The sequence below is a fragment of the Littorina saxatilis genome, linkage group LG5 (genome assembly GCF_037325665.1).
Source record: "Littorina saxatilis isolate snail1 linkage group LG5, US_GU_Lsax_2.0, whole genome shotgun sequence".
NCBI classification, from domain to species: domain Eukaryota; kingdom Metazoa; phylum Mollusca; class Gastropoda; order Littorinimorpha; family Littorinidae; genus Littorina; species Littorina saxatilis.
Window position 1 is genome coordinate 11,727,503 of NC_090249.1, and position 25,929 is coordinate 11,753,431.

At 39.9% G+C, this 25,929-nt stretch overlaps 2 protein-coding genes across 2 annotated transcripts; both read left to right on the forward strand.

Moving 5' to 3' along the window:
• The first annotated feature begins 138 nt into the window (after nt 1-138).
• LOC138966296 (band 4.1-like protein 1) lies at nt 139-21,548 on the forward strand. Its single transcript, XM_070338471.1, has 14 exons — nt 139-246; nt 3,105-3,360; nt 4,400-4,513; nt 4,729-4,771; nt 6,175-6,250; nt 7,055-7,099; nt 8,249-8,434; nt 9,626-9,713; nt 11,292-11,444; nt 12,390-12,487; nt 12,863-13,044; nt 14,194-14,414; nt 14,944-15,216; nt 15,899-21,548. The coding sequence occupies exons 2-14, from the start codon at nt 3,190-3,192 to the stop codon at nt 15,929-15,931; spliced, it is 1,683 nt and encodes a 560-aa protein (XP_070194572.1). The 5' UTR covers nt 139-246; nt 3,105-3,189; the 3' UTR covers nt 15,932-21,548.
• A 696-nt stretch (nt 21,549-22,244) lies between these two features.
• LOC138966297 (venom toxin OcyC11-like) lies at nt 22,245-24,212 on the forward strand. The gene is made up of 3 exons (XM_070338472.1): nt 22,245-22,457; nt 23,080-23,194; nt 23,714-24,212. The coding sequence occupies exons 1-3, from the start codon at nt 22,376-22,378 to the stop codon at nt 23,808-23,810; spliced, it is 294 nt and encodes a 97-aa protein (XP_070194573.1). The 5' UTR covers nt 22,245-22,375; the 3' UTR covers nt 23,811-24,212.
• The last annotated feature ends 1,717 nt before the right edge of the window (nt 24,213-25,929 follow it).

Sequence of the window (25,929 nt, forward strand, 5' to 3'; positions counted from 1 at the left end):
TCATTACATTGAGTCATCAGTTGTCAGCTAACCTCTTCTTCACTGCAATGACAGATGCCTTGATTGATTCCCAAGGGCAGGTAAACCCGTCACAACTCCATTTTTGTCACACCTGTCGCGTAATTACAGAGTTTCTTCCCTTGCTGTGACGTAGTCAGGTGGACCATTCACGGAAGTGGACGACATTTGTAAGGAACCCGCGGTAAACAATCGTTTCGTTGTGAACTTATTTCTCCGTGGGTCAAGGTAGGTTGATTTTTGTTACGCTTCAATTCCTGTTAGTCTGGAAGCAGATCGATGCACCTGTGCACAGGTGAAAACCCAGGTGTGAAAAAAGATGTCACCCCGGAGTTATGGATGGAATGAAGCTGAAAGCGGAAATAACGCTATCCGCTTTCCCACAGTTGTTGTGCTCTTTCACTGCTTATCTGTAACGCATTCAGCCCCATGCTTGTTTTCTCGTTATCGTTGTTCTCTTTGGTCTATGATCTCACAAAGTGTTTAGATGCGATGGATTTGTTTGTTTCTTTAACGCATATTCACGTGTGACATTGTAAACTCTGTGTCAAAAGTGTCAGACAGTCACGCATTCAGAATAAATCTTGGCAGTTGGACTGACAGTGACAGTGACACACACCATGCTTACACAGTCTGACGTCCCCCAGTTCTCACTGAAGTCCGGTGTCACGATTTCATCTTTCGCCTGTGTACATATTTCCCCCTCGATATATACTCAAGACTGAAATGTTGTTTCCTTGTAAAATTAAGAAGTGAAATTATTTTTGGACGAAAAGCATGTCAGTTTCTTGCATGTGAAGAAAATTGGTGGTGAAATTTAATAATAGATTTCACTCCCAAAATCGAATTCTTCGAAAACGTGTACCGAGTGGTTACGTCCCTTGAACAAGAAGGGAAACATTTTAGGATGAATCAAATTTCTAAGAAAATAAAAAAAATTGGTTGGACAAATTTGGCCCCATGAATGTAAGGTACACAAGGTCGCTCATCAGTATACTATCGAAGGGTGGTTTTTTGTTCAGTGTAGAGTTTATACTAGATCAACGAGGCCGAGAATCGAAATATCAACACGGCGAAAGATGAAAACGCCACACCGGCCGACATACAGGTATTAGGTCAAGTCACGTTGTTGTGCCTACCAACCTTTCCGGGTGTGGGTATTTCAACAATGGTTTTCCCTAACTTAGTTAGTAACTGATAATTTCGTTCTTGACTTTTCACATAACTGTTCATGTAGTTTAAATATTTAATTTTATTGTTCACTTTTAGTTTTCTTCTGTTGTGTGTAATCTATGCACAAATGTGATATCCGTTTAGCAAGTTGTACAATTTAGATAAACAGTTGTTTCAGCTACATTAGGAATTGTAACTGTGCGACCAAATTTTTTCCGAATGTAGATCGAATGGAATAGAACTCCAACTGAATAGCGATAAGCCGTTTGAGAATGACTTGTTTGCTTAAGCCCTTCTCAAACGGCTCACTTGCAGGTTGCTTTCACTTTATCATAAACTCATTTATATCTAAGGCCGAAATGTATTTAATTTTATTGTTCACTTTTAGTTTTCATCTGTTGTGTGTAATCTATGCACAAATGTGATATCCGTTTAGCAAGTTGTACAAGTTGTTTCAGCTACATTAGGAATTGTAACTGTGCGACTACACAATACAAAACAATTTGATTTCAATTGCATGTTTTTGTGCGCTGTCTAACTTTCAGTGATACAAAAATAAGGGACAGACTTAAAAATGGAAGGCAAAGGACCAGTTGCAAATAGTTGTTTCAAAACCTGTACTTATGTAGCCTCTGCAGATTTTGAGCAAATCGACTTTCTTCTTTGATTTGGCATAACAATCCCTGACCAATCCTGTTTTTCCTTAACACCCTGGAAATTTTTTTTAACTGTTAAAAAAAAAACCATCAAAAAAAGTTTCGTTAAGTGAAATCAGACATTCAGTCAATCTGTTGGCCTAAACATCAAAACTGAACTAACAAAAATTCCCAATCAACTTAGTCTTGGCTGACCGAAACCTGTCGAATGAGACAGCGCTGTCTGTGTATATTGTACTAGATGATTACCCGCTTCGCCGGGTTCCGGCTTCGCCGGGAAGAAGTAGAGCCGAATACCAGGCTGCGCCTGGGACCCGGCTCACGGTGGCTTCGCCGGCGCACGAAGGAAAGGAGATAAACGCGCAAAACACTGGAGACCTTCTAAAAATAGTAACGTGCAGTGACCTTCTAAAAATAGTAACGTAGTAACGGGAATATGGATTGACGTCACACGGAGGAAGGGAGATAATCGCGGCTGAAAACACTGGAGAAGATAAGGAAGAGTTACTGGTAGTGGATCCCGACAACAACAAAAAACAACAAAAAAAATCGGTTCAGCGCGCACAGCACATCGATGAGGTTGTGTCCGGGGTGTAGCTGAATACGGTGTCCAAATTTGAAAAAGATCCACCGAGAACTTTGGCCGTGCATCGCGAACAGACAGACAGACAGACAGACAGACACTAGTCGTATATATATATAGAAACAGGGAGCCTAATTTTGTATAAAAATGAGAACTCTACATGTATGAGTTGGTCACCTGTTGATAGCTGTCATTTGAAGGCATTTAGAACAGTTGTGTTAGATGGTGATTATCCACCATTGGAAAAAGTCCATAGCACATGGGAGAGCAAGCAAAGATTGTGTAAATATTGGCTATCATAACAAGCATAAACAGTTAAGCGTAAACATGGCATCATGCACACAAATTTACTCCAAGTAAACTCCAAACTTTGCTAGTTAAAACTGACTATACCATCTTGCGCTTTTGTACTTACCATAATAAATGGTGTACCCTTTCTTCCCTCCCTCACCTCACCCCCCCCCCCCCAAAAAAAAAAGAGCCTCTTTGTGAAGAGTACATGTATTGTCAAACTTGGTTCTTGGTCTAAAATCAGCAGTCAGACATCTATAAATTTATTCTCCTCATTGTCCAAGTCACAAAGAAAAGCCTCTGAGTAGAGAGCATTATGAACCTTTAATCATTATTATTATTCTTTGTCGTTACCTCATTCAATTTTTCACCATTTATTTCAGACCTAACTGGTCCCCGGTATAAAATCTACAACAGCAGTCGTCCATCCATCATTCTCCCCATTGTCCAAGTCACCGCCCACACAAGATGACAGAGTCTCCTCCCCCTCCCAGGCAGGAGCAAACCCCGCCCTCCAAGGCACGCCCAATGCCCCCGCCTCAGTCACCAGCCCAAAAACGTGGATTGACGCGGAGATCCAAGCCCGTCATCTGCAGAGTGGTGCTTCTGGATGGAGATATCCTGGAGACAGGCATCAGTGTAAGTTGAGATAAAATACGATCGTTCTTCACAACTTTTCACTAAATTTCAGCTCTAGTCTAAGGCCTAAAAAAAAAATAGGTGTGGTTACGGTAACCCGACCTACCCTATTTTTAGGGGCCGACCCTATTATTGGCTCACGAAGTGTAGCCTATGCGATGCTAACTTTTGTCTGTCTGTGCGTGCGTGCGTATGTATGTATGTATGTATGTATGTATGTATGTCTGTGGTAGAAACTTTAACATTTGAAGACGTCATATTACATTGACGTCACATTATGACGTACGAGGGTTAGACGTCACGCGATGGAATTACTGAAAGTCTCGGTGATTGTTATTTTGAGCGGGCCGAGACTATTTGGCAGTCGTGTCCATGTAAGTAGGCTACATGCAGACAGACAGATCTAGATCTAGTGTCTCGCTTTCTTGCACAGTTTCACCTATGCTCTTTCTGTGTGTGTGTGTGTGTGTGTGTGTGTGTGTGTGTGTGTGTGTGTGTGTGTGTGTGTGTGTGTGTGTGTGTGTGTGTGTGTGTGTGTGTGCGTGCGTGCGTGTGTGTGTGTGTGTGTGTGTGTGTGTGTGTACTGTGTGTGTGTGTGTGACGGAGTGATTGAGTTTGTGTTACTGTTTGTCGATTTCTTACGTGAGCCTTGAAGGCTTCGCCTCTTGTTTTTTATTACATTTGTCACAACAACAACAACAAAAACACAAGAAAACGAGTGCAGAAAACACAATGAAAGCGAAAGCGCCCGAGTCGCACACTTATTTCCCTGTCAAGTAGGTTTAATTTGTACACATTAGAAAAAAAAAAGTGATTGCCTACCTTCCTACCCTATTTGTTTGGCTATGTTACCATAACCACACCTATTTGTTTTTTGGCCTAAGCTGGCATTGAACATGTGTTACTCATACAGCTTATAAGCATGTTCCACTGTGGTCTGTATCCTGCTTTTGTGCCTAGGATCAATTTAGTGGTGAGTAAGACCATAATTATGTTTAAAAAAAAAACTGAAAACGATCTTTTTTATTTTGTTTTGCAGAAAAAGGCGCTGGGAGGCTTTCTGTTTGAGAGTGTATGTGAAGACCGTGACATATTGGAAAAAGAATATTTTGGCTTGACCTACATAGATGATCTTGACCCACATGGAACCAAGGTAAGATTTATTACCTGTTTTGCGTGTGTTCAGGGAACAGAAGTAATACTAAGTTGAACAATATTGTCGTGAAACTAGAAAGTTATGATTGTATTTGGCTTTCATTTATAGTTTTGCTGCCACTGCTTTCTTATTCTTTTGTACTGAGCCTGTTTTAGTTTTGGTGAGTGCAATTAACCTACAATGAACTTTATGAATGATTTTTCTGGTTTCAGTACTGGCTGGATTTGAACAAAACAGTAGCCCACCAGAAAAAGAGTAAGTAGTGTGTGTGATTGTGCTTGCGTGTGTGCTGGGTTTGTGCCAGGATCTTCTTTCTTCTTCCTCCTCAGTGTTCCTAGGTGCCAGGGTCAATACTGTTTAGGTAATATTTCCAATTTATTTTATATCTGTGTTTCACTTTTAGAAGCAGTATTTTGACTGTATTACCGTAAAATCCCTAGCAAACGCCCACACCCCCTCCGCACAGTTTAAGGGTAAAAGTAGGGGGTGGGCGTTTGCTAGGTATACACCCCTTTGCAAGATAAAGTGTCATCATGATTCACGAGAAAAAAAGTGATAACAACCATGTAATTTATGCAATTTTAAAGAAAGAAAAAACCCAACGTTTGTTTACACAAATAAAGATCAACGTTCTGTGAAAGGAAAAAAAAAGAAAAAAAAGAACACAAGTGGCCATGATTCTTCTAATTCTCAGAATTAACGTCAGCACAATCACAGTTTCTTCTCTTGTTTGGAGATCTGTCCCCCTTTTCTTATAGGCGAGATTGGCGAATGGGGTGAGGGAGTACTATTTCTTGGGCACATCTCGCCGCGAGGGATGCTAGGATTCTCGCCTTGAAGGCTAGGTAGCTTTGGGCTTGCTCGCTTGGCGAGAAAACATGGCGGCCACACTGCTGCCAATCCAATTGGCTGCCAATAGCTGTTTACTGACCAGTGCAGACGACCTTTTCGGTATCAACCAATGGTGTTTAATTCTTGCGTAGCTAGCCATCGAACCGTTTCATACACACTCTTGCCTTCTAGCCCCGCGAGCGGCTAGCCGAAAGAATATCTCGCCTGAAAGAAACACGCGTCAGGTAGGGTTGATGATCGTTGGCTCATTCTAGTCCTTCGAAGTCACTCAGTAAAAGACGTCACTGAACGACGTCATTTCAAGACCTGACGTAATGTTATTCCTCCCCCCCCCCCCCCCCCCCTTCCCAAAAAGGCGAACCATCGAACAGTGTGCACAAATCGTAGATAAAGGAGGCCGACTGTCTTAAAACAGATTTTTTTTTAAAACACCGGAGTGGGCGTTTGCTAGGTAGTGACCCCTCTGCACAACTTTTGGCCAAAAGTAGGGGATGGGAGTTTGCTAGATACTGAGTGTTTGCTAGGGATTTTACGGTAGTATCAGGGCTGACTATATAAGTTTCAATGTATCACAAATTCCTAGAGAAACTTGACATGACTCATGGACTGACTTGATATCAAGTCATTTTAGTCTGTCGTTTTAAATGTTGATGCATGGTAACACTTGGTGTGTCTATTAAAGTTGAGATATATATATAGTTATGTTATTTTGTGGCAGCTGAATCGATAGTTATGTACTAGCAAGGCTCCCACTGTCTTGCCTTCATCTCTCTCTGTGTGTTATGACAAATTTTATTGTCTTTCAGGGGGCAAGTGGGAGTTTGAATTCGCTGTAAAGTTTTATCCACCAGACCCAACAGTGCTTAAAGAGAGCCTCACAAGGTGAGACTGTATTTTATTACTGCAATATCTTGTCTTGAATAATGCTATTCTAAAAATCTCCGTATAACATGTGTAATACATCAGTCTTGAAATATTGTTTCGTTTAGTCCTGTTTAATGATATGCTACTCATGATAAGTCTATTTGTATGATTTTACTATTTTTAGTTTATCTGATTACAATTGAGAGAGAAAAAGTTATGTTCTGTGCTGATAAATTCCTATTATTTTGAAGATGATGTAGTGATCACTGTCTTATGGATACACTTTTTTTTGGAAAGATTATTATTTTGACATGCAACATTAAAATCTCCATCAGTGCATCGATATCTTTGAACAACTTTTTTTAAATGTTGCCACTTTTTCTTTTCTTGAACATGAATAGAGATGTGATGTCAGCGACATGTTCCAAGGTTAATGTTACAAGGTTTCAGTATGAGTTTCAAATTTCCCTTACAGTTCCTTTGCCCCTCTTTATGTTTCCCGAGAAAACTCCCACCAAATTTGTTGTCTGTGCTCATCATATGATGTCTTATTTAGCAGGTGAAGGTCATGACTTTTTGCCATTTTCTTTCTCTTCTTCTGCTGTTTTCTTCCCCTCTTCATTTTCATTCTCGTTTTTCCTTGTTTCTTGTCTCTTTTTTTGTTCATTTATTTTCCACCTTTTTTAAAATTCAGTATGTTATTAATGTGTTTATTTATTTACAGTATTTGCTGATTGATGTATTAGTTCATTTTTTAGGGCACTGTGTAGGCGGAATAGCTTGTTTACCATGTGTTTTATTTTTCTTTCTTTTTTTAATCAGGTACACAGTATGTATGCAGATAAGGAAAGACATTGTCACTGGAAGGTGAGTCGCATTGTTTTGATCTCTTAGCTGCTTTGGGGTGTTACTGTCATGGAACTTTATTTAGCAATTTACTGGATTCGAGACAAGGTAAGTTACATTTCTTTGATCTCTTAGCTGCTTTGGGGTGTTACAGAATTTTATTTAGTCATTTACTGGATTCTGGCAAGACGTCTGTCAACAAACACAAATTTATGTGCACAAAAGGCGTAGGGGTCGCTCCCAAAGCAAATTTTGCGGGAATATGACATTGTTCAGGTGACATGGGGGGGTATTTTAGCCATATTGCAGGTCTTGTTTTGCGTAAACCTTTCCATATCACTCAGTGAGCGTGATCCCTAAAACTGAAAGACGCAGAACATCACAAGCCTATGCTCTCATATATATATTACAGTCGAAATTGATGCACATGAAGTTGCAAGCTGAATCATAAAATGTAATAAATGGTTTTCACCTTGTGGTTTATGGCATTGGCGAAAGAAACATGTTTGTGTCAAGGCAGGAAGGGGTGAGGCTCAGTACCTTTATTAGCTAATAGTCTCAAACTTCAGTGTCAAGTGGGTCATAAAGTGGCAGGCATGGTTAACAAGCTGGGGGCCTGACCATGGTGTTTATAATCTTTATGACTTCATTACTCACAGTCTTTCTTTCTTTCTCAAGAATGCAAGTTGTCATCCTTAGGTTGTCTTTGTGTCAGACTTTGTTTCTTTCATATAGAAATTGAATGCAGTTGCAAAGTTTGTTCATTAGGACTGCAGCTGATTGCATCAAACCACTTGTTGTTTGTAAAATACAATCAACTTTGATTTTTTCCAAATTTGGCTTGGTTGTTATGTCATCATTAAATCAGCTAGTAATTTTGTTTATCGATCATGTAGTTGTAAACTTAGCACATTTCCGGTACAAATCATTCACATGAAAAACAAACAAACAATAAAGTTTAAATTTTGGGAACGTTTAATTCAGGGCAAAACAAAAAAATTCTAAAAATTCACAAGAACCTCGACCTAACATCCTTTGAAGTGGACAAACAAGCTCGAGACACGACAGGAACAAAATGAATAAATGATGCTGTGACTTATCATAGAAATTAAGTAATAGAATGTTCCCAAGATGGTCATAGCATGAACTTTTTAATGCTTTTTTGTCCAGGCTACCTTGTACCTTTGCCACGCAAGCCGTGCTTGGTTCGTTCTGCGTGCAAGCTGATCTGGGCGACTGGGACGAACAGGAGCATGGCTTAGGCATCGACTACATCCGAGACATCCCTTTCGCTCCCCATGACGATCAGACGACACAGCTGCTGGAGAAAATCGCTGAACTTCACAGGGATCGCAAGTCAGTGTTTCTCCATTGTGTCTTAGTTTGATGAAAGAAACACCCAGTTCTGCCATTACAGTAGATATCCACTATATCGAGGTCTTTGGGGTCCAAAGAATCAGACCGCAATATACGCGTTTCGCGATATAGTGGTGGGGGGTCTGCAATTTTGTTTTTGTTTTTGTTTTTGTTAAGCTGGCCTACTGCCTGTCCGAGATTTACCCCTGAACCAAACGTTACTCTAGAGGATGACAGGTGAGTTGGACCTGGATGGAAAGTCCAAATGTTGTGAGTGAGTGTGTGTGTGTGTGTGTGTGTGTGTGTGTGTGTGTGTGTGTGTGTGTGTATCAGGGCCTAGCATTTTAAGCCGTTCGGCGTACTTTACGCCGAAATAACATCTCCAGTACGCGGAACTCGATTTGGTGTACGCCGAAATGCAAAAACCTGTTATTCTCAAACGGTAAACCCAAACAGTCCCAGCTTTTATTTTGTGTGCTGTTAGGCTCAATTCTCAATCAGTTTGACAGTTTGCTTGAGCACGCACTTCTCTGGCATCGCGCGAGCTTGCTTTGTGCCGGTGTTTTGTGGCTCTAGACTTGAAATAATGTCTCGAAGCGACATTGTTGAACGTGGTCAGCCATTCAGTGACAAAGAATCGAGGTATTCCTGGAAGTGGGAAGTGCACTTTCAGGCCAAATAACACAAGATTGTCAGTTTTCTTGTTTTCTGTCTGTGAAGGCATAATTTAGTTGCTCAATCTTCTTTGGAGGGGGGGGGGGGGGGGGGGTGTCATTTTAGGTAAAAAAATCGCAAAAAAAATCTTCAAATTTTCTATTTTCAGAGTTTTTTTCTATTTCACCACTATTTATATTTATATTTCTTTTTTTTCCCCACCAGGGGCCAGACCCCCGCCTTTGTAAGCTGAACTCACTTTTTCCAATGCTAGGCCCTGGTGTGTGTGTGTGTGTGTGTGTGTGTGTGTGTGTGTGTGTGTGTGTGTGTGGTGTGTGTGTGTGTGTCACCTGCTCATAAGGACTACACCAAAGGATCCACAATGATGTTTTTCCCCAATACAACTCATCTTGCCATAACAAGCACCTGTCTATAACAGCACTAACCACTTTCATCGGTGGCTTTGATGGTTGGTGTGGACAGGTTCCACTGTATTAATTGCTTGCAGTTTGTGACATGATAATTTCATATGTGCAGGGGCATGACACCTGAACAAGCAGAGATGCAGTACTTGGAATATGCTAAGAAGATAGCCATGTATGGCATCCACATGCATGCAGCAAAGGTGCGTCCTTTTCTCTCAGTGTATCTGTGTTGTTTGGTCAGTGTATCTGTGTTGTTTGGTCAGTGTATCTGTGTTGTTTGGTCAGTGTATCTGTGTTGTTTGGTCAGTGTATCTGTGTTGTTTGGTCAGTGTATCTGTGTTGTTTGGTCAGTGTATCTGTGTTGTTTGGTCAGTGTATCTGTGTTGTTTGGTCAGTGTATCTGTGTTGTTTGGTCAGTGTATCTGTGTTGTTTGGTCAGTGTATCTGTGTTGTTTGGTCTGTGTATCTGTGTTGTTTGGTCAGTGTATCTGTGTTGTTTGGTCAGTGTATCTGTGTTGTTTGGTCAGTGTATCTGTGTTGTTTGGTCAGTGTATCTGTGTTGTTTGGTCTGTGTATCTGTGTTGTTTGGTCTGTGTATCTGTGTTGTTTGGTCAGTGTATCTGTGTTGTTTGGTCAGTGTATCTGTGTTGTTTGGTCAGTGTATCTGTGTTGTTTGGTCAGTGTATCTGTGTTGTTTGGTCAGTGTATCTGTGTTGTTTGGTCAGTGTATCTGTGTTGTTTGGTCAGTGTATCTGTGTTGTTTGGTCAGTGTATCTGTGTTGTTTGGTCTGTGTATCTGTGTTGTTTGGTCTGTGTATCTGTGTTGTTTGGTCAGTGTATCTGTGTTGTTTGGTCTGTGTATCTGTGTTGTTTGGTTTGTGTATCTGTGTTGTTTGGTCAGTGTATCTGTGTTGTTTGGTCAGTGTATCTGTGTTGTTTGGTCTGTGTATCTGTGTTGTTTGGTCAGTGTATCTGTGTTGTTTGGTCAGTGTATCTGTGTTGTTTGGTCAGTGTATCTGTGTTGTTTGGTCAGTGTATCTGTGTTGTTTGGTCAGTGTATCTGTGTTGTTTGGTCAGTGTATCTGCTTGTTCATCAGGTGACTGAGTTTTTGTTTCTTTTGACTGGCCTCTTCTATTTTGGTGGTTGTTTGTCTTATACATTGATTTGACATTTTGTGTACACCACATTTAGTGGTAAAACCCAACAAATGGGTTTTAAGTCGACAGCTTATGTTTATTCATTTAATTCCTTATGTTAATTTCGGACACTTCCTCCACGTGGAAAGCTAGCAGCAACAAGAGTTGAGCTACTCCGGTGTATTTGCTATGTGCACTTCTTGCAGAATTACTGAGGTCTCTGTGAATCCACACATAAAGTTAATTGTCCAGGCCTGGATTCAAACCTGTGACCTGAGGATCACACGTCTAATGCTCTACCCACTAAGCTACAAGCTATCTCAAACTCTATATAATGTGCACGTGTCTGGCAGTGTAGCAAGTTACTATTTCTGTTTCACAGCTCCGTCTTTGAATTTTTTTCATTTGTTTTACTCATTGCGAGAAATTGTAGGTTCTACCTGTCCTCTTCTGAACAGATTGTTTTTCTTTTCTATCTCTCTCTCTGTCAGCTCTATTTACTTCAGTTTGCTATTTTTGTTGTTGCTGATGAGGACCTCCGTTGAAACTGGTACTTTTTATGGTTCCTTGTGAGTTTTTTTTTCTTCTGGTTTGTACATTTTCATAGTTATTTTGTCATAACGTGAACATTTTCTTTGCAGGACTCTGACTATGTGGACATCAAGATTGGTGTTGGAGCCTCTGGCATCTCCATCTACCGTGAAAACTTGCGTATCAACCGCTTCGTCTGGCCCAAGGTCCTCAAAATCTCCTACCGCAGGAACAAGTTCCTTCTGCGCATTCGACCGGGAGAGGTACACTTCACTCTTTGTGCTGTGATGGGTCTGATGGAAAATAGTGTGTGCAAGGTGGTACTTGGTGTGTTGTGAATGTCAAGGGAAGTCATTATTGTTATCTCCCTTGCCTTCTGTGTTGTTGTCGGTTTGACATTGATTTCGTAGTATGAGAGAAAGCTCAAGTTCAAGTAAATCTTTATTTTAATACTCTTTAATACTCTTGTTGTTTGTGTGTGGGGTGTTTTTTCTTCCAAGTGGTTATTTGCATTTCACTTATGACATGACAGAGAGCTAAAACAGTTGAGAAAATGTTATCTGAATATGATCTTTGTTGTTGGTTTGGGAAGGTTGTGTAAAAAACAAAATAGAACTAAACACACTCAACAGAAGGCTTTAAAAAATGATATCTTGGTTGCTGTTAGCTTTAAAGAGTCTTCTTCTTCTTCTTCTGTGGTTGATATAAATATGAGACAAATTTGTGCAAATAGATATTGCTTCTTCTTCTTCTTCTTTGTTCATGGGCTTAAACTCCCACGTTCACTCATGTTTTTAGCACGAGTGGATTTTTACGTGTATGACCGTTTTTGCCCCACCGTTCAGGCAGCATACGCCGATTTCGGGGGAGGCATGCTGGGTATTTTCGTGTTTCTATAACCCACCGAACTCGGACATGGATTTCCGTGCGCACTTGGTCTTGTGCTTGCGTGTACACACGAAGGGGGTTAAGTCACTAGCAGGTCTGCACATAAGTTGACCTGGGAGATCGGAAAAATCTCCACTCTTAACCCACCAGGCAGCAGCGACCGGGATCGAACTCATGACCTCCCGATTAGGAGGCCGACATCTTACCACGACGCCACTGCGCCCGTCAAATAGATAGTGCAATGTAAGTCACTTGTGCAGTGTAAGTAACTGTAATACATGTTATTGATGCATGTGTTAATGATGACATTCTCTTTTCAGTTTGAGACGTTTGAAAGCTGGATTGCCTTCAAGCTACCGACCAACAAACTGGCCAAGCGACTGTGGAAACTCGCCATCGAGCATCATGCGTTCTTGAGGTAAATGATCTTAAAACAGATTGGCAAAGAACCGTAGATGAGGGATGGTACTAATATTTCTGAATTCCCAAACACTTGTTTGTGGTAATACAATACTACATATTGATTTAACATTCAGTTTTTCTTCTTGGAGCCATGTGATGTCTGAGGCTGACGAAAACTCAAATTTAGACGGCTGGCCATGACTGTAAAAGTGTGTGCAGACACTCGTATAAAATAAGCAGAATTCTAACAAAAACTGATTAATACATAAATTCAAACCTTTTTTTTTTTAACTGGTTATGAGAGTATTGCATGTTGTTTTTCTTCTTATGTCTTCATTCCTCTGTAGCGTGTGCACAATTTATGATAGAAGATTTCACCATTTACTTTCAGATTGCGAGAAGCAACAGAAGCAAGACGCGGTGTGTTGCCGCGGTTCGGCTCCAAGTACCGCTACTCTGGGCGCACGCTGTACGAGGCACGGGTGAACACCGAGTCAAGAAGTCAGCTCCCCTTTGAACGCACAGGCAGCAAACAGTATATCAACAACAATCGTACACGCAGCATGGATGAATGTGAGTTGTGGTTTTTTTTCTGTCTCTGTCAATTTGTCACTCTTTCTGTTTCTGTCTCTTCCTTTATTTAATTTTGTCTCTTTCTCCTGCCTTTGCCTATCTCTTGTTTCTCTCTCTCTCTCTCTCTCTCTCTCTCTCTCTCTCTCTCTCTCTCTCTCTCTCTCTCTCTCTCTCTCTCTCTCTCTCTCTCTCTCTCTCTTTTATGTCTGTGTGTGACCATTAGGGGAGGGGGGGGACCTTTGAAATCTGTTTAAGGGCAGGTGGGCCAGTGCAAAATTGATCAAATTGTTCAAAAACCTTTTTTTTTGATATTTTGGCTGATAATGCTTCCATAACATACCTAAAATGCATGTGTGTCTGTGTTTTTGTCAAAAGTGTCATATTTATGTGTCAATGAAGACAATATTTGAATAGTTCTGTCTTCAACGTCGTTTTTCTCATGTCAGCCATTTTTGCGGCAGTTGCATCTTGGGGGTTGCGATTTCTCTGGCTGTAATTTAGCTAGAGCAATAATTTGTTTGTGCAGTTTGTGCAGAATATAACATTCTGAGGGATTACGAAAGGATTTGGTTGCCAATGTATTACAGTCATAACCAGATTATTTCCAAACAAAATGTTGCAGGGGTTACCCTAAAGTTTGACGGTTGTAACAAAGAAATGTCACTAACTCCAAATATAAATATAATAATCAAAATCTGCTTCGTAATCCCCTAGAGCATACCCAGAAAGATAAAATATAACAATAATTAAAAGTGTGACAATCATATCTGCTGAAATATCATATCCCCCCTGTACTCCACTTGTGTATGTATTTGACTGTTTTTGTTGCGTAAAACAAAAACCAGCAACCCAAAATACAAAAAGTGACTATCATTTGTCATTGTTTATTCATTTCTTTCATAAAATAACATCCGAACAAAATAAATCATTCAAATAAAAAAAAACATAGTGCACTGGCCCACCTGCCCTTAATGTGACAAACTGACATTGGTTTTCCCTTTTTGGCGCTGTCAAGATAGTTAAAGCTCGACACCTCAAACCCTCTATATTTTCTGTTTCACCCGCTTCTTTTACAAAAGGGATTGACCATGTTTACAAACGTTTAGAACCATCAAAAATATAAATCCTTATGATTTTGTGTGTGCGCAGTACCAATGAAGAACAGATTACCAACGATTCGAGACCCCAACATGAGCACCACCAGCGCTGACGAGTCGTTCGAGGATTATCCGCCGGCGTCACGGACAGTGCGAGCCGTGGAGAACAGTCACATCATCAGACAGGAGATCAAGGAAGAGCAGGAGCCCAGAGTGATCAAGCCCGCTGAGAACGGAACGAGAAGGGAGGAACGCCCTGTTACACCTACTGAGGTATGCTTCTTAGTTTTGTGTGTGTGTGTGTGTGTGTGTGTGTGTGTGTCTGTGTGTCTGTGTGTGTGTGTCTGTGTGTCTGTGTGTCTGTGTGTGTGTATCTGTTGAGTGTGAGGCAGATCTCTGTATTAGAAAAATGTTGTCCGGAGCAGAGGAAAATGGTAGAATGGCTGTTGGAGTTTTTATTTCCTTGGACTTGGAAAAAGTTTTATAACTTAAGAGTTTTTCCAATAAGTTAAAAAGAATGTAGATGAATAATGAAACATTATAGCCTATTTATTGCAGTTATTCTTTGACACAAGTGAGATCAGTTTCAGATTACACAGAACTTTGAGTCAATTACTGAAACTCAACTGAAAGGGAAAATAACAGCTAGTGAGATAACAACTTTTTTTTTTAAATTATATAAAAAAATTCTTCTTAGATACAGAAAGTCTTCGGGGGGTGTAGAGGAAATCTATCAACAAAAAAAAGAAGAAACTTTTTGCACAGGTCCACTCACCATTTGCAATATTTTTACTTAACACAGATCAAGATTGAGCATAGGTTTGTGAGGCGCAGAGATCCAGAAGATGATGACATCGACAGTCGAATGCCAGACCCCCCCAGGGAGGAACCAGGCCCCAATCGTAACGGTGAGAGACGTGGGGTGCCCACTGCTCTGGCCGCCGTAGGCTTGCCGCCGTCTGTCCGTCGCTATGACGACAGTGATCGTGGAAGTCTGGAGTCTTTGGAGATGGGGGACAGAAAACCTGCACTTAAAAAGAAGCCCCCGACCGCCCCCAAACCAGAAATCAAAAAGGTGAGTTAGATGTTTGTGTTATATTTTTCAATCAACATGAAGAAAGAAATGACTCCTAACTGAGCTCTGTCCATTTTCTGTTGAACATGTCAGTTTTATTTGTTTGTCAGTTCACTCCGAAGACCTCCAAGGTGATATGCAAGTGAATTTTTAAGTTAGTCTATAAATAAAGCTATATCTTTGAAGCTATACATACAGTACTTTAGGAGTTTGATGACCTCCAGGTTTGACTCAAATATCTTCTTCTTCTTCTTGTCGTTCGCTGTTAGATCGTCAGTTCGGACTGCAGGGCGAAACGTGCTGTCTCTCTCAGTCAAATATGTTGACACAACAAATTTTAAGGTTAAGGTTAGGTCAAGTTTAGATAAAATAAAAAGGAAAAGCAACTAACATTTACTTCATTTTTGATGCTGGATCTTTGAATCTTCACAGACTTCCAGAGATTGAGGACCTCCAGACAAATGTCTGGTTGATCCTTGGCAAATTCCAACATTGCAATGGGATTGAGTTTGGATCAATCGGAGTGAATATCATTTTCGTTTAATAAGATATTTTGAGCAGGACATTTTTTGTCCGATTCATATATCTTATGAGTTGCATGAGCATTTGCTTTTCGTGTTCATCGTTTTGATTTCAAACTTCTATTTAAAACTTCAAATCTTTCTTTTCTTTTATTTTGCAGAAGCCAGTAATTGTGAGAGAAATGGACCTTTGAGAACGGAACCTCCAACAGAGATTAGAAAGGAACAATAACAGAACAGTCACCGCCTTGGCTGGCACCGACAGTGTGTCTGAATACAAATTCAGCAGTCTGCAACATACACTGAACTGCTGTTTTTACACCTGCTTTTAGTTTTACCAACAACTTTTAGCGTGAAGATATTTTAAAATGCAGCATGATGTGTACTACATGTAAATAATTTGTTTATGAAAATTATGATATTTCAGTAACATATACTGTTGTTTGTAAAAAATCTTGCGATAGACAACATAATGAGATGTCGTTGTAAGGCCTTATATTATGACTGTGTCTCAGTCTGTGAATGGTGAAAAAGCAAAACCAACTTCAGTCATCTAAATTGCTGTGAATAATACATAGTATATCAATGCTTTTCTTTCCTCTCATACCTTTTTTACTCACCAACTTTACCCTTCCCCCCTTCTTATTTCCCCTGTTGGTAAAACTATCATTCACTCTCTGTCATTCTCTCTCTCTCTCATTCTCTCTTTCTGTCATTCTCTCTCTCTCTCATTCTCTCTTTCTGTCATTCACTCTTTCTGTCATTCTCTCTCTCTCTCATTCACACACACACTGTCATTCTCTCTTTTCATTAATGTAAGACCATGTACATTCACTTGAATTCATTGTTTTGTGTCAATATCATAATCATTGGTGAGACCTGACTGTAGGTGAGAAGCAACATAGCACCAAAAGTAGCCTGAGTAATCACTCGTAGGAATCAGCAGTGTTCGCCTGTATGGCCAGTCAGCCGTTTTGCTTTCTTATTTTGTTTACATGCATATAGAACCACAAAAAGTGTTGGAGTGGCATAGTGGTTCAAGTGCTTGCCTCTCTCTCTGTTGGTCGGGGTACGACCCCCACTCGGGACTAATACAAATATCCAATTTTCCAAGCACTCTCCAGTCCGCCCAGCTAGATATGGGTACCTAAGCCTATTTAGGGCGGTAGAAGGCGAAGGCAGCAAGGAAGAGGAGATGGGCACCGCCCTCATAAAGCTGGGCAAAGAGAACTTTAGATCTCTTAACATCTTGCTTACCTGTGACCAAACATGGTTGTGGGACTACCTTTGCTCTTTTTTTGTAGAACCAAAAGGAGGAAGAATGTCACAACAACAGGACCACCCTTGTTACGGCAGCATAATTGTGCAAATTAATCTCTGTCATGATGAGTTCAGATATATTCTGTTTTAGTGTTAGATGTAGTGGTAGTTGTCGTGTAACCTTCTCAGGTTTTGCACCAATATTTCCCATTTGTTCAATGGATGTTTTGTTTTTTTGGGGTGTTTTTTTCATTTTTACAATTCATTGCATTATTTGTAATCCAGTGTAATTGTATAATCCGATACAATTCTTGTTGTACTTATTTTGTTCATGCATGATATCGTATGAATAACACTTTTAGCATCTCCCCTCTCCCCGCACCCCTATCCCCAACCCTCTATCCCCCACATCTTTTTGTAACTCGTTCAAAAATGTATAACTATTTGGTGCTTCCTTTTATCTTACATCCCCATTTGACCATTTCTTCTTTCTTATAATATTTTTAAAAATTTCTTTAATTTTTAATTTGTGCATTTGTCACAGAAGATCAAATCATCAACAATAAATCATTAATTACTCATCAAATATTGCAACAAAAAATCATGAAAATGTGAGTACATTCCAAATCTTTGTCAGTGTCATCTCTTGTGCTTGGTCAGAACAAACATGTTTGTGCCAGTTATGTCTTCCAAGCTTGCATAATGTGTAAGTGCTTAGCTTTGGAGAAATATTCATGATGACTTTTTTCTGCAGGCATATTTGTGGAGCATTCTCAAATGTGACCCTCCACCACGAAATGAGTCGCATGTCACCTCGCGCGGTTCTGCGCTAGGCTTAATATAAGTCTGGGGGGTGTCTGGTAACAGTGTCTTCTTCTTCTTCGTCGTCGTTCACTAGATGGAGATGGTAACAGTGTGAGGGTCACCTTAGTCACAGGCTTATAACTCGAACAGTTTTCGCTCTTTTCTAAAAACGGTTTTCACCACTGAATAGAGCATAAAAAACTCTGCAGGAAAATGTAAAAATATGAAAATTGTGCAAAGGTGACATGCGACTCATTTCGTGGTGGAGGGTCACAAATATGTTATGTGAGCTGTAAGTATTGCTGGCTTTTGCACAGAAGATAATTTGCTATGAATTAAATCAAAAGGTTGTGATTTGAAATTATTTCAGCTTCTTTCATTTTGCCTTTGTGTTTTGGACATTCCAGTGGCTTTGTGTCTTTGGTTTATTTTTGTTTTTCACCCTTTTAATGATTTTATTGCTGCGTGTTTGTTTTTTTTTAAACATTTCCAGATGTTACCTATGTGAAAACTTGACGTTGTTCTGTTTTTTCGTTGTAATTTTCTCTCTGTTTTTGGGAAGGGCAGAGGGTGGATAGTGGTTGTTGTTGTTGTCAGTTTAAACATTGGGTTGCCTTTTGCAATTCATTATTTACAATACCATTTAGTCATGCATGGTTTGTTGCTGTTGCTGTTCCAGGCACATGTAATTTGAAAATGTACAAACATAATTATCAATAGGGGCGCAATGGTAAATAATATGACGCGAATGAGTAGTCCCTACACCTTGCTTCATTCTTTACATTTTTTGAGAAGTACACTGGAACACCCAGACCTGGGAACCCCTGTTTTGCATTTGGAGTATTCTCAAACAAACTTGCTGTATTTTCAGACAAATGAGCGTACGTACTCCACACAGCATTTGAACATCCATGATTCAAACATGCTTCACTGACACGCGTCCGTCACCCGTTCATTAATATATGTACTCGATGACTATACACGCTAATTGCTTTACCAACAGCTGGAGACATGCTAAATTAAGTTCCCTGCAAAATATTGTGGTCTAGGACCCCTTCAATGTTGAGATATGTTAATTTTCATTTTGATCTGGATCATCCTATTTATAGATTTGCCAACAGAGGTAGCGTTGACGCAAGGGAAATAACTCCGCGTCTTTGTTTACATCCAAAGTTTTTGAGACTCTAAAACAAGCTGTAATGCATGTATATGGTCCGCGCATGGCGACATATCGTCATTACATGGTCTTATGGTGCGTTTGACATCGATTATGGGCAAACTACACTTTGTAAACACGGGAGCGCGTACATATGCCTTTAAGTTTACCAATACATTTAAAACAAATGCTTTTTTCAATGTTTACTAACAAAAACTGTAATCATGTGTCAATATACTGGATCGGCTTCAGGATGGGCTTGTGAAGAAAAGTAGTCTGGGAATTTTTCTCGTCGTATTTTTTTTTCCACAGACCGTACTGATCGTATTCTAGACAATCATGCGTACAAAATACGGCAAAATCGTATGGGTTCCCAGGTCTGAACACCCCTTTTTAGACCCCCAGTTTAAGACCCCCTCCCTTTTAGACCTTCCTTTCTTAGACTTTCTGTTCCCAATCTCTTGTGAATGTATTTTAAGACCCCCTCCTTTTTAAGACCTGATTTTTTCAGGGTTTTGGAGGTCTTAAAAGGCGGGTTCCACTGTAGACATCTCGTGTGGTGTACTGTTTATTTGTACATACCTAAACGATCTTTGATAGCAGCTTTGTGTTGTGGGGTACTGTTGACACTGACAGAGACCTGAGGGTTTAGTATCGTTATTTTCAAACTGGAAATTACTTCTATATTTGTGTTACCTAAAACATGCCAAAAATGTAAGCATTAATGGGTGTCTCTGAAGTATGAGCTTGTTTTTTGTGTGTTATTTTTTGTCGGCACAAGACGTATTCCGAAAATAACTCAGTCAGGTTTGTATGAGTTGTGGGAGAGTGACCTTTCCACAAACCATAAAATCCTGACAGAGTTATTTCCGAAAATCGTCTATTTAGTTACACGTATTTGGTAACTGGTTTGAGTCTGGGCAAAATTTAACCAAAAAACAGGTGGAAAACATATGGTTTTTGACTCCAGTTGTTTATGCCATGGATAGAGCAGAACCTTCTCTTGAAACTTGAGACTTGGTGTTCACAGTAGTACTTGTTTGTATCATTTTATAATCGTTCACTATTACTTATTATCGTCTAACATGTAAATACTAAAAGTATCTGGCATTGCTGTGGCAATATTTTTGTTCATGGTTTTTTGATTTGAGAGATGGGATAATTTTTTCTTGAAAACAAAAATCATGGCAAAAGGGCTTTACTTTCCTTCCGAGTTTGTCATTCTGAGTGTTTAATGAAATGTATTCCTGTTACGTATGTTAACAATGGTGTGTCTTTAGAAAAACACGCAGAGAAAGTTAGAGTTTAATAACGTCTGGTAGAAGCATTTGACGGCTGCTGGCTGAGCAAGTTGTAAAGTGAGTGATTCCACTGGATAGATTCACAATTATCAAGCATTAGTCATTGATCGTAACAGTTTCATGAATGTTTTGCATTTTTAAATGTTATGCCCATTCTTAGTTAAATGTATTTAGGAAAGAAACCAGTATATTGGAAGCCCCCCGCGGGTTAGGGGGAAGAATTTACCCGATGCTCCCCAGCATGTCGTAAGAGGCGACTAACGGATTCTGTTTCTCCTTTTACCCTTGTTAAGTGTTTCTTGTATAGAATATAGTCAATGTTTGTAAAGATTTTAGTCAAGCAGTATGTAAGAAATGTTAAGTCCTTTGTACTGGAAACTTGCATTCTCCCAGTAAGGTAATATATTGTACTACATGTACGTTGCAAGCCTCTGGAGCAATTTTTTTATTAGTGCTTTTGTGAACAAGAAACAATTAACAAGTGGCTCTATCCCATCTTCCCCCCCCCCCCCTTTCCTCGTCGCGATATAACCTTCGTGGTTGAAAACGACGTTAAACACCAAATAAAGAAAGAAAGAAAGTATATTGGAATCGGTAAGACCTTGTATAAAAGAGAGAGAAAGACTGTGTGCGTGTGTATTTGTGTGTGTGTGTGTGTGTGTGTGTGTGTGTGAGAGAGAGCAAGAGAGGTATGCAGGACTGCCAATTTTATGTACAATATTCTTTTTTATTCCTCATTATGTATGTTTGTCCTAAATTGTGCATGAGTGTAGTAATTAGTACATGTAGTGTCAATTTCTTCAGTACATTGATGTGTACCGAAATTATATTTTACAATCGCCATATCAATATTGATCAGGAGATTTTATCATGTAAGTCATTTTTATAAATACATTATAATCTTCATATCATATACAGGGCTGCTAATCCTTAAACTGATAACAAATTTGATAACAAATGACATTCCAGTGTCTAACTAACAACATTTTATTGTAAAAATACATATTTTTGTGATGCAAGTGTTGATTTTTATTCCAGTTACGAAGGGGGACAGCATTTTCCATAGACTTTGATGTACTTGTTTAATTGTGTTGTTGCAAATTCTTAACCAAGTCTGATTGGTGTTCGTATTTGAAAAGAATCACATAAAATATGTTCACAACATATCACAATAAAATGGCTTTTTATATATCGATGAGAATTTACCAGGTGTGGTTCAGGGCTGACAAACCTCAATCGCAAAAAAAGAGCTGTAATTTGCATAAATTTAAAAAAAAAAGTATGATTACAGACCAGTGTGCCATTATTTTAACTTTTGCGTGCATGTGTGTGTGTGTGTGTGTGTGTGATTGAAAAAGAGTACTTATCATCTGAAATATATAAAAAAAAATTACACATACATGCACACATAACACTCTCCTCCTTCCTTTTCCCATCTCCCACTCTCTCTCTCTCTCTCTCTCTCTCTCTCTCTCTCTCTCACACACACACACACACACACACACACACACACACACAAACACACAAACACAAACCACAACATCCGAAAACTCACATATATTCACTGGCGTGTCGAGTTCATTAGTCAGTTACCTTACGCACGCATCCGAGAACACCTACTCACACTTTAGTCCTGGGGTTTATCACCAGAAGAACGTAACTCCAGTAAAATAGACGATGTTCAGAACTATCTCTGTCGGGGTCGTTTCGGTTGTGAAAGAGTGAATACCCTTGCTTTTCGTGAGACAAATAGTCCACACGTGCACCTTGTCCACGTGTGTCAGACACACCCTTCGCTACTGATTGGCCCGTGGATTGTTTGTCTCACTAAAAGCAAGGGTGTTCACTCTTTCACAACCAAAACAAACCCGACAGAGTTATTTTGGGGGATTCGTCTAAAGTCACGGTGACACTGATAATTTGGGTCACTTTAGTATGTATGGCTAAGATAAGAAGAAAGGTAGGAAGTCCCAGTGAATGTGCACACCTGCCAGATCATGAGTTAGAAAGCAGTGTACCATTGTGACCTCGTACTGTTTTGTTTAATTTTTGTGTACAGAATTTCAGAGATTCACTGCGTTTCTGGTTGTTCATTTTTGTTGTTGTGAAAACTAGTCATGGCTGGTGCGTTTGTATCAGTTGTTTTTGTGATGGCGTTACTGTTACCGGGCTCCTTTGCTCCTTTTGTTCTCATGGGAAGTGAGTATGCACGCACCACACACAGACAAACACACACACACCACGCACGCACATAACTATGCACATACCCACAGACACTAGCCGCATACCTAATCACACACACACACGGACACACACTGTAACACACTACACACACACACACACACACACCGCGCACACTACCCACACCCCCCCCCCACCCCACTGTGACACACACTGAAACACACACACACACTGAAACACACCGTGACTGACCGTGAAACACTCGCACAAACACTAACACACTCACGACACACACTGACACACACACACACACACACACTCGGCACACACACACACACACACACACACACACACACACACACACACACACACACACACACAGAGTCTATGTTGTGTTTGCGATTTTCAAGTGTTGATGTATTTCGTCTAGTACATATTTGGGTTTAAGGATGTATGTCGATCAGTGTGTGCAAGGGGGTGGGGGCGGGGGAGGTGGTCCATTCAGTTGGCACTTCTTGTTTTTAAGAACGTCTTCGAAAGTGAGGAATGCAATACAGTGATTATTTACCATCTCAACTCAGAAACTTGAAATTCATTAGAAATGCAGGTGATCATTATTTATTTCTGTCGTGTTGACCAGGTGGGTGCAGTCACAAGGGTCAGGTGTACGAACAGGGAGAGGTGTGGTATCACAAGGGAGAGTGTTCTCGCTATGGATGTTTCAACCAGGACAGCCCCAGTACTTACAGAATGACGTACGTTGGGGTGTGGTGTGTGCCAGTGTGTGTGTGCGTGTCAGTGTGTGTGTGTGTGTGTGTGTGTGTGTGTGTCAGTGTGTGTGTGTGTGTGTGTGTGTGTGTGTGTTTGTGTGTGTGAGTAGCCTACTTTGAATATTTTGGAATATTCTTGGTTCATCAAAGTGTTTGCGTATTTTATTTTATTTTCAGACACCTAGCATATAGCACTTCAAACACTAAAATTCTGACAAAAAAATATGGTGGTTTAATGGGTAAAGAATTAACGTAATTATTGATTCTGTACGTCCTCTGGATTAACCTATTATAGTATTAGGGACATTAACTTGTAATGCAGTGAAGGTTTAGTTCCACATTTTGCTGTTTTAAACTCGGATATTTCAATCAGTAAATATAGGTGACAGTAACTTACAACAATGTCACCTGGGACCATACAAGCTATGCTTGTATTGAAACGCGGCCTTGTGTAAATCATTTACATCCCAAAAATAATTTACGTATTTGATTGTATTACAACAGGTGTCCGAAGTATCCGATCCCAGACTGCCAGTATAAGCTGGTCAGCTCCCCCAACTCTCCCTTCCCCTACTGCTGCGTCCACCCCGTCTGCCACTGATGACTGAACAGCACTGACCATCGACGCCAGCGACACCACAACAACCACCGCGACATCACACTGACCACCACAGCGGCCACACCATCACCAGCGACACCACAACCACTACAGCCACACCATTTTTAGCGAAAGCAACAGCAGCAGCTACGAATTGTGATCACTATCTGTCTTTATATTTTGCAGTATCAACACCGGTTTTCTCAGTGAAGAATGGTTTTCCAGTATGCTTGTGTGTTTGTAATAAAACGCGCCGTGAATACCTCGTAAAGTCGAACCCCTCACGTAATCAGTGAGTGTTGTGTTTTCAATTAATTTGACTGATATGTGCTTGTTTGTCCATGTAGTGATGAATCATTTGGCTAAATACTGTTGAAAATAAACGTTGATGCGGTCTATAAAGGACTCTTGTTCCTCATGATGCTATCAAGACATCTACCAAACACTTTGAGTACCTGATTTTCTGGCATGTCATCTGAATGAGTTTTAATTAGCGATATATCGTACTCTCATGGGACAGAAAAAAACCCGCACACAAAACAAAACAGAACGCGGCTACGTGCAAAAATAAATGTTTTATTTCGCACTTGAACAAAAAAAAAAACCGGCGTAGATTTCGCGCATTATGAATAAATGTTTGGTCAATGAAACGAGGAATGCTTCTCTGTTTTCTCCGTGAAATTGAACAAATAACATGTGTATGTAATATTCATCACAATAAATGGAAGCGTGATTACAAGAATTGATTTTTTTTTCAAAGAAGTCTAAGCTCTGGTCTTATAAATGGACAGGAGGTGAAAGAAAAATAGCAACAATAAATCGCAAGTGAAAGAAATCTCATAAATTAGCCATTACAGTACATTTTCAGGTTATCACAATGTCATTCAGCAAACATCCCGTAGATTCGTTTACGCACCTTGTACAGTCATATTCTCAGTGTCACGAGCCTGGGTAAGCTTACAACGTGGATTGTATTGTTGTTGATGTCGTGTTTTTACATTTAGTCAAGTTTTGACTAAATGTTTTAACATAGAGGGGGAATCGAGACGAGGGTCGTGGTGTCTGTGTGTGTGTGTGTGTGTGTGTGTGTGTGTGTGTGTGTGTGTAGAGCGATTCAGAGTAATCTACTGGACCGATCTTTATGAAATTTGACATGAGAGTTCCTGAGTATGATATCCCCGGACTTTTTTTCTTTTTTTCGATAAATGTCTTTGATGACGTCATATCCGGCTTTTTGTAAAAGTTGAGGCGGCACTGTCACACCCTCATTTTTCAATCAAATTGATTGAAATTTTGGCCAAGCAATCTTCGACGAAGGCCGGACTTCGGTATTGCATTTCAGCTTGGTGGCTTAAAAACTAATTAATGACTTTGGTCATTAAAAATCTGAAAATATTGTAAAAAAATCTTTTTTTTATAAAACGATCCAAATTTACGTTCATCTTATTTTTCATCGTTTTCTGATTCCAAAAACATATAAATATGTTATATTTGGATTAAAAACAAGCTCTGAAAATTAAAAATATAAAAATTATGCTTAAAATTAAATTTCCGAAATCGTTTTAAAAACTATTTCATCTTCATTTTGTCGGTTCCTGATTCCAAAAACATATAGATATGATATGTTTGGATTAAAAACACGTTCAGAAAGTTCAAACGAAAAGAGGTACAGTAAAGCGTGCCATGAAGCACAGCGCAACCGCTACAGCGCCAAACAGGCTCGTCACTTTCACTGCCTTTTGCACTAGCGGCGGACTACGTTCAGTTTCATTCTGTGAGTTCCACAGCTTGACTAAATGTAGTAATTTCGCCTTACGCGACTTGTTCCTTTTTCTCTTCAACATTTTCCCAACACTGACTAAAATAAGTATGCAGACTAAATATAATTATGCAACTATCAATTCACACACACACACACACACACACACACACACACACACACACACACACACACACACACACACACATTGTCTCTTCATATACCACTCTAGCCCTAACATTTAATTCTAGTTCAGTCGGTTAAACATGTGACCGCTGAATAGGGTATTCCTTTTTGGTCAATTTAACAATTCAGACGACAACAAAACAGTAATGCTTTCAGGATCCTTGCAAAGTCTTGTTC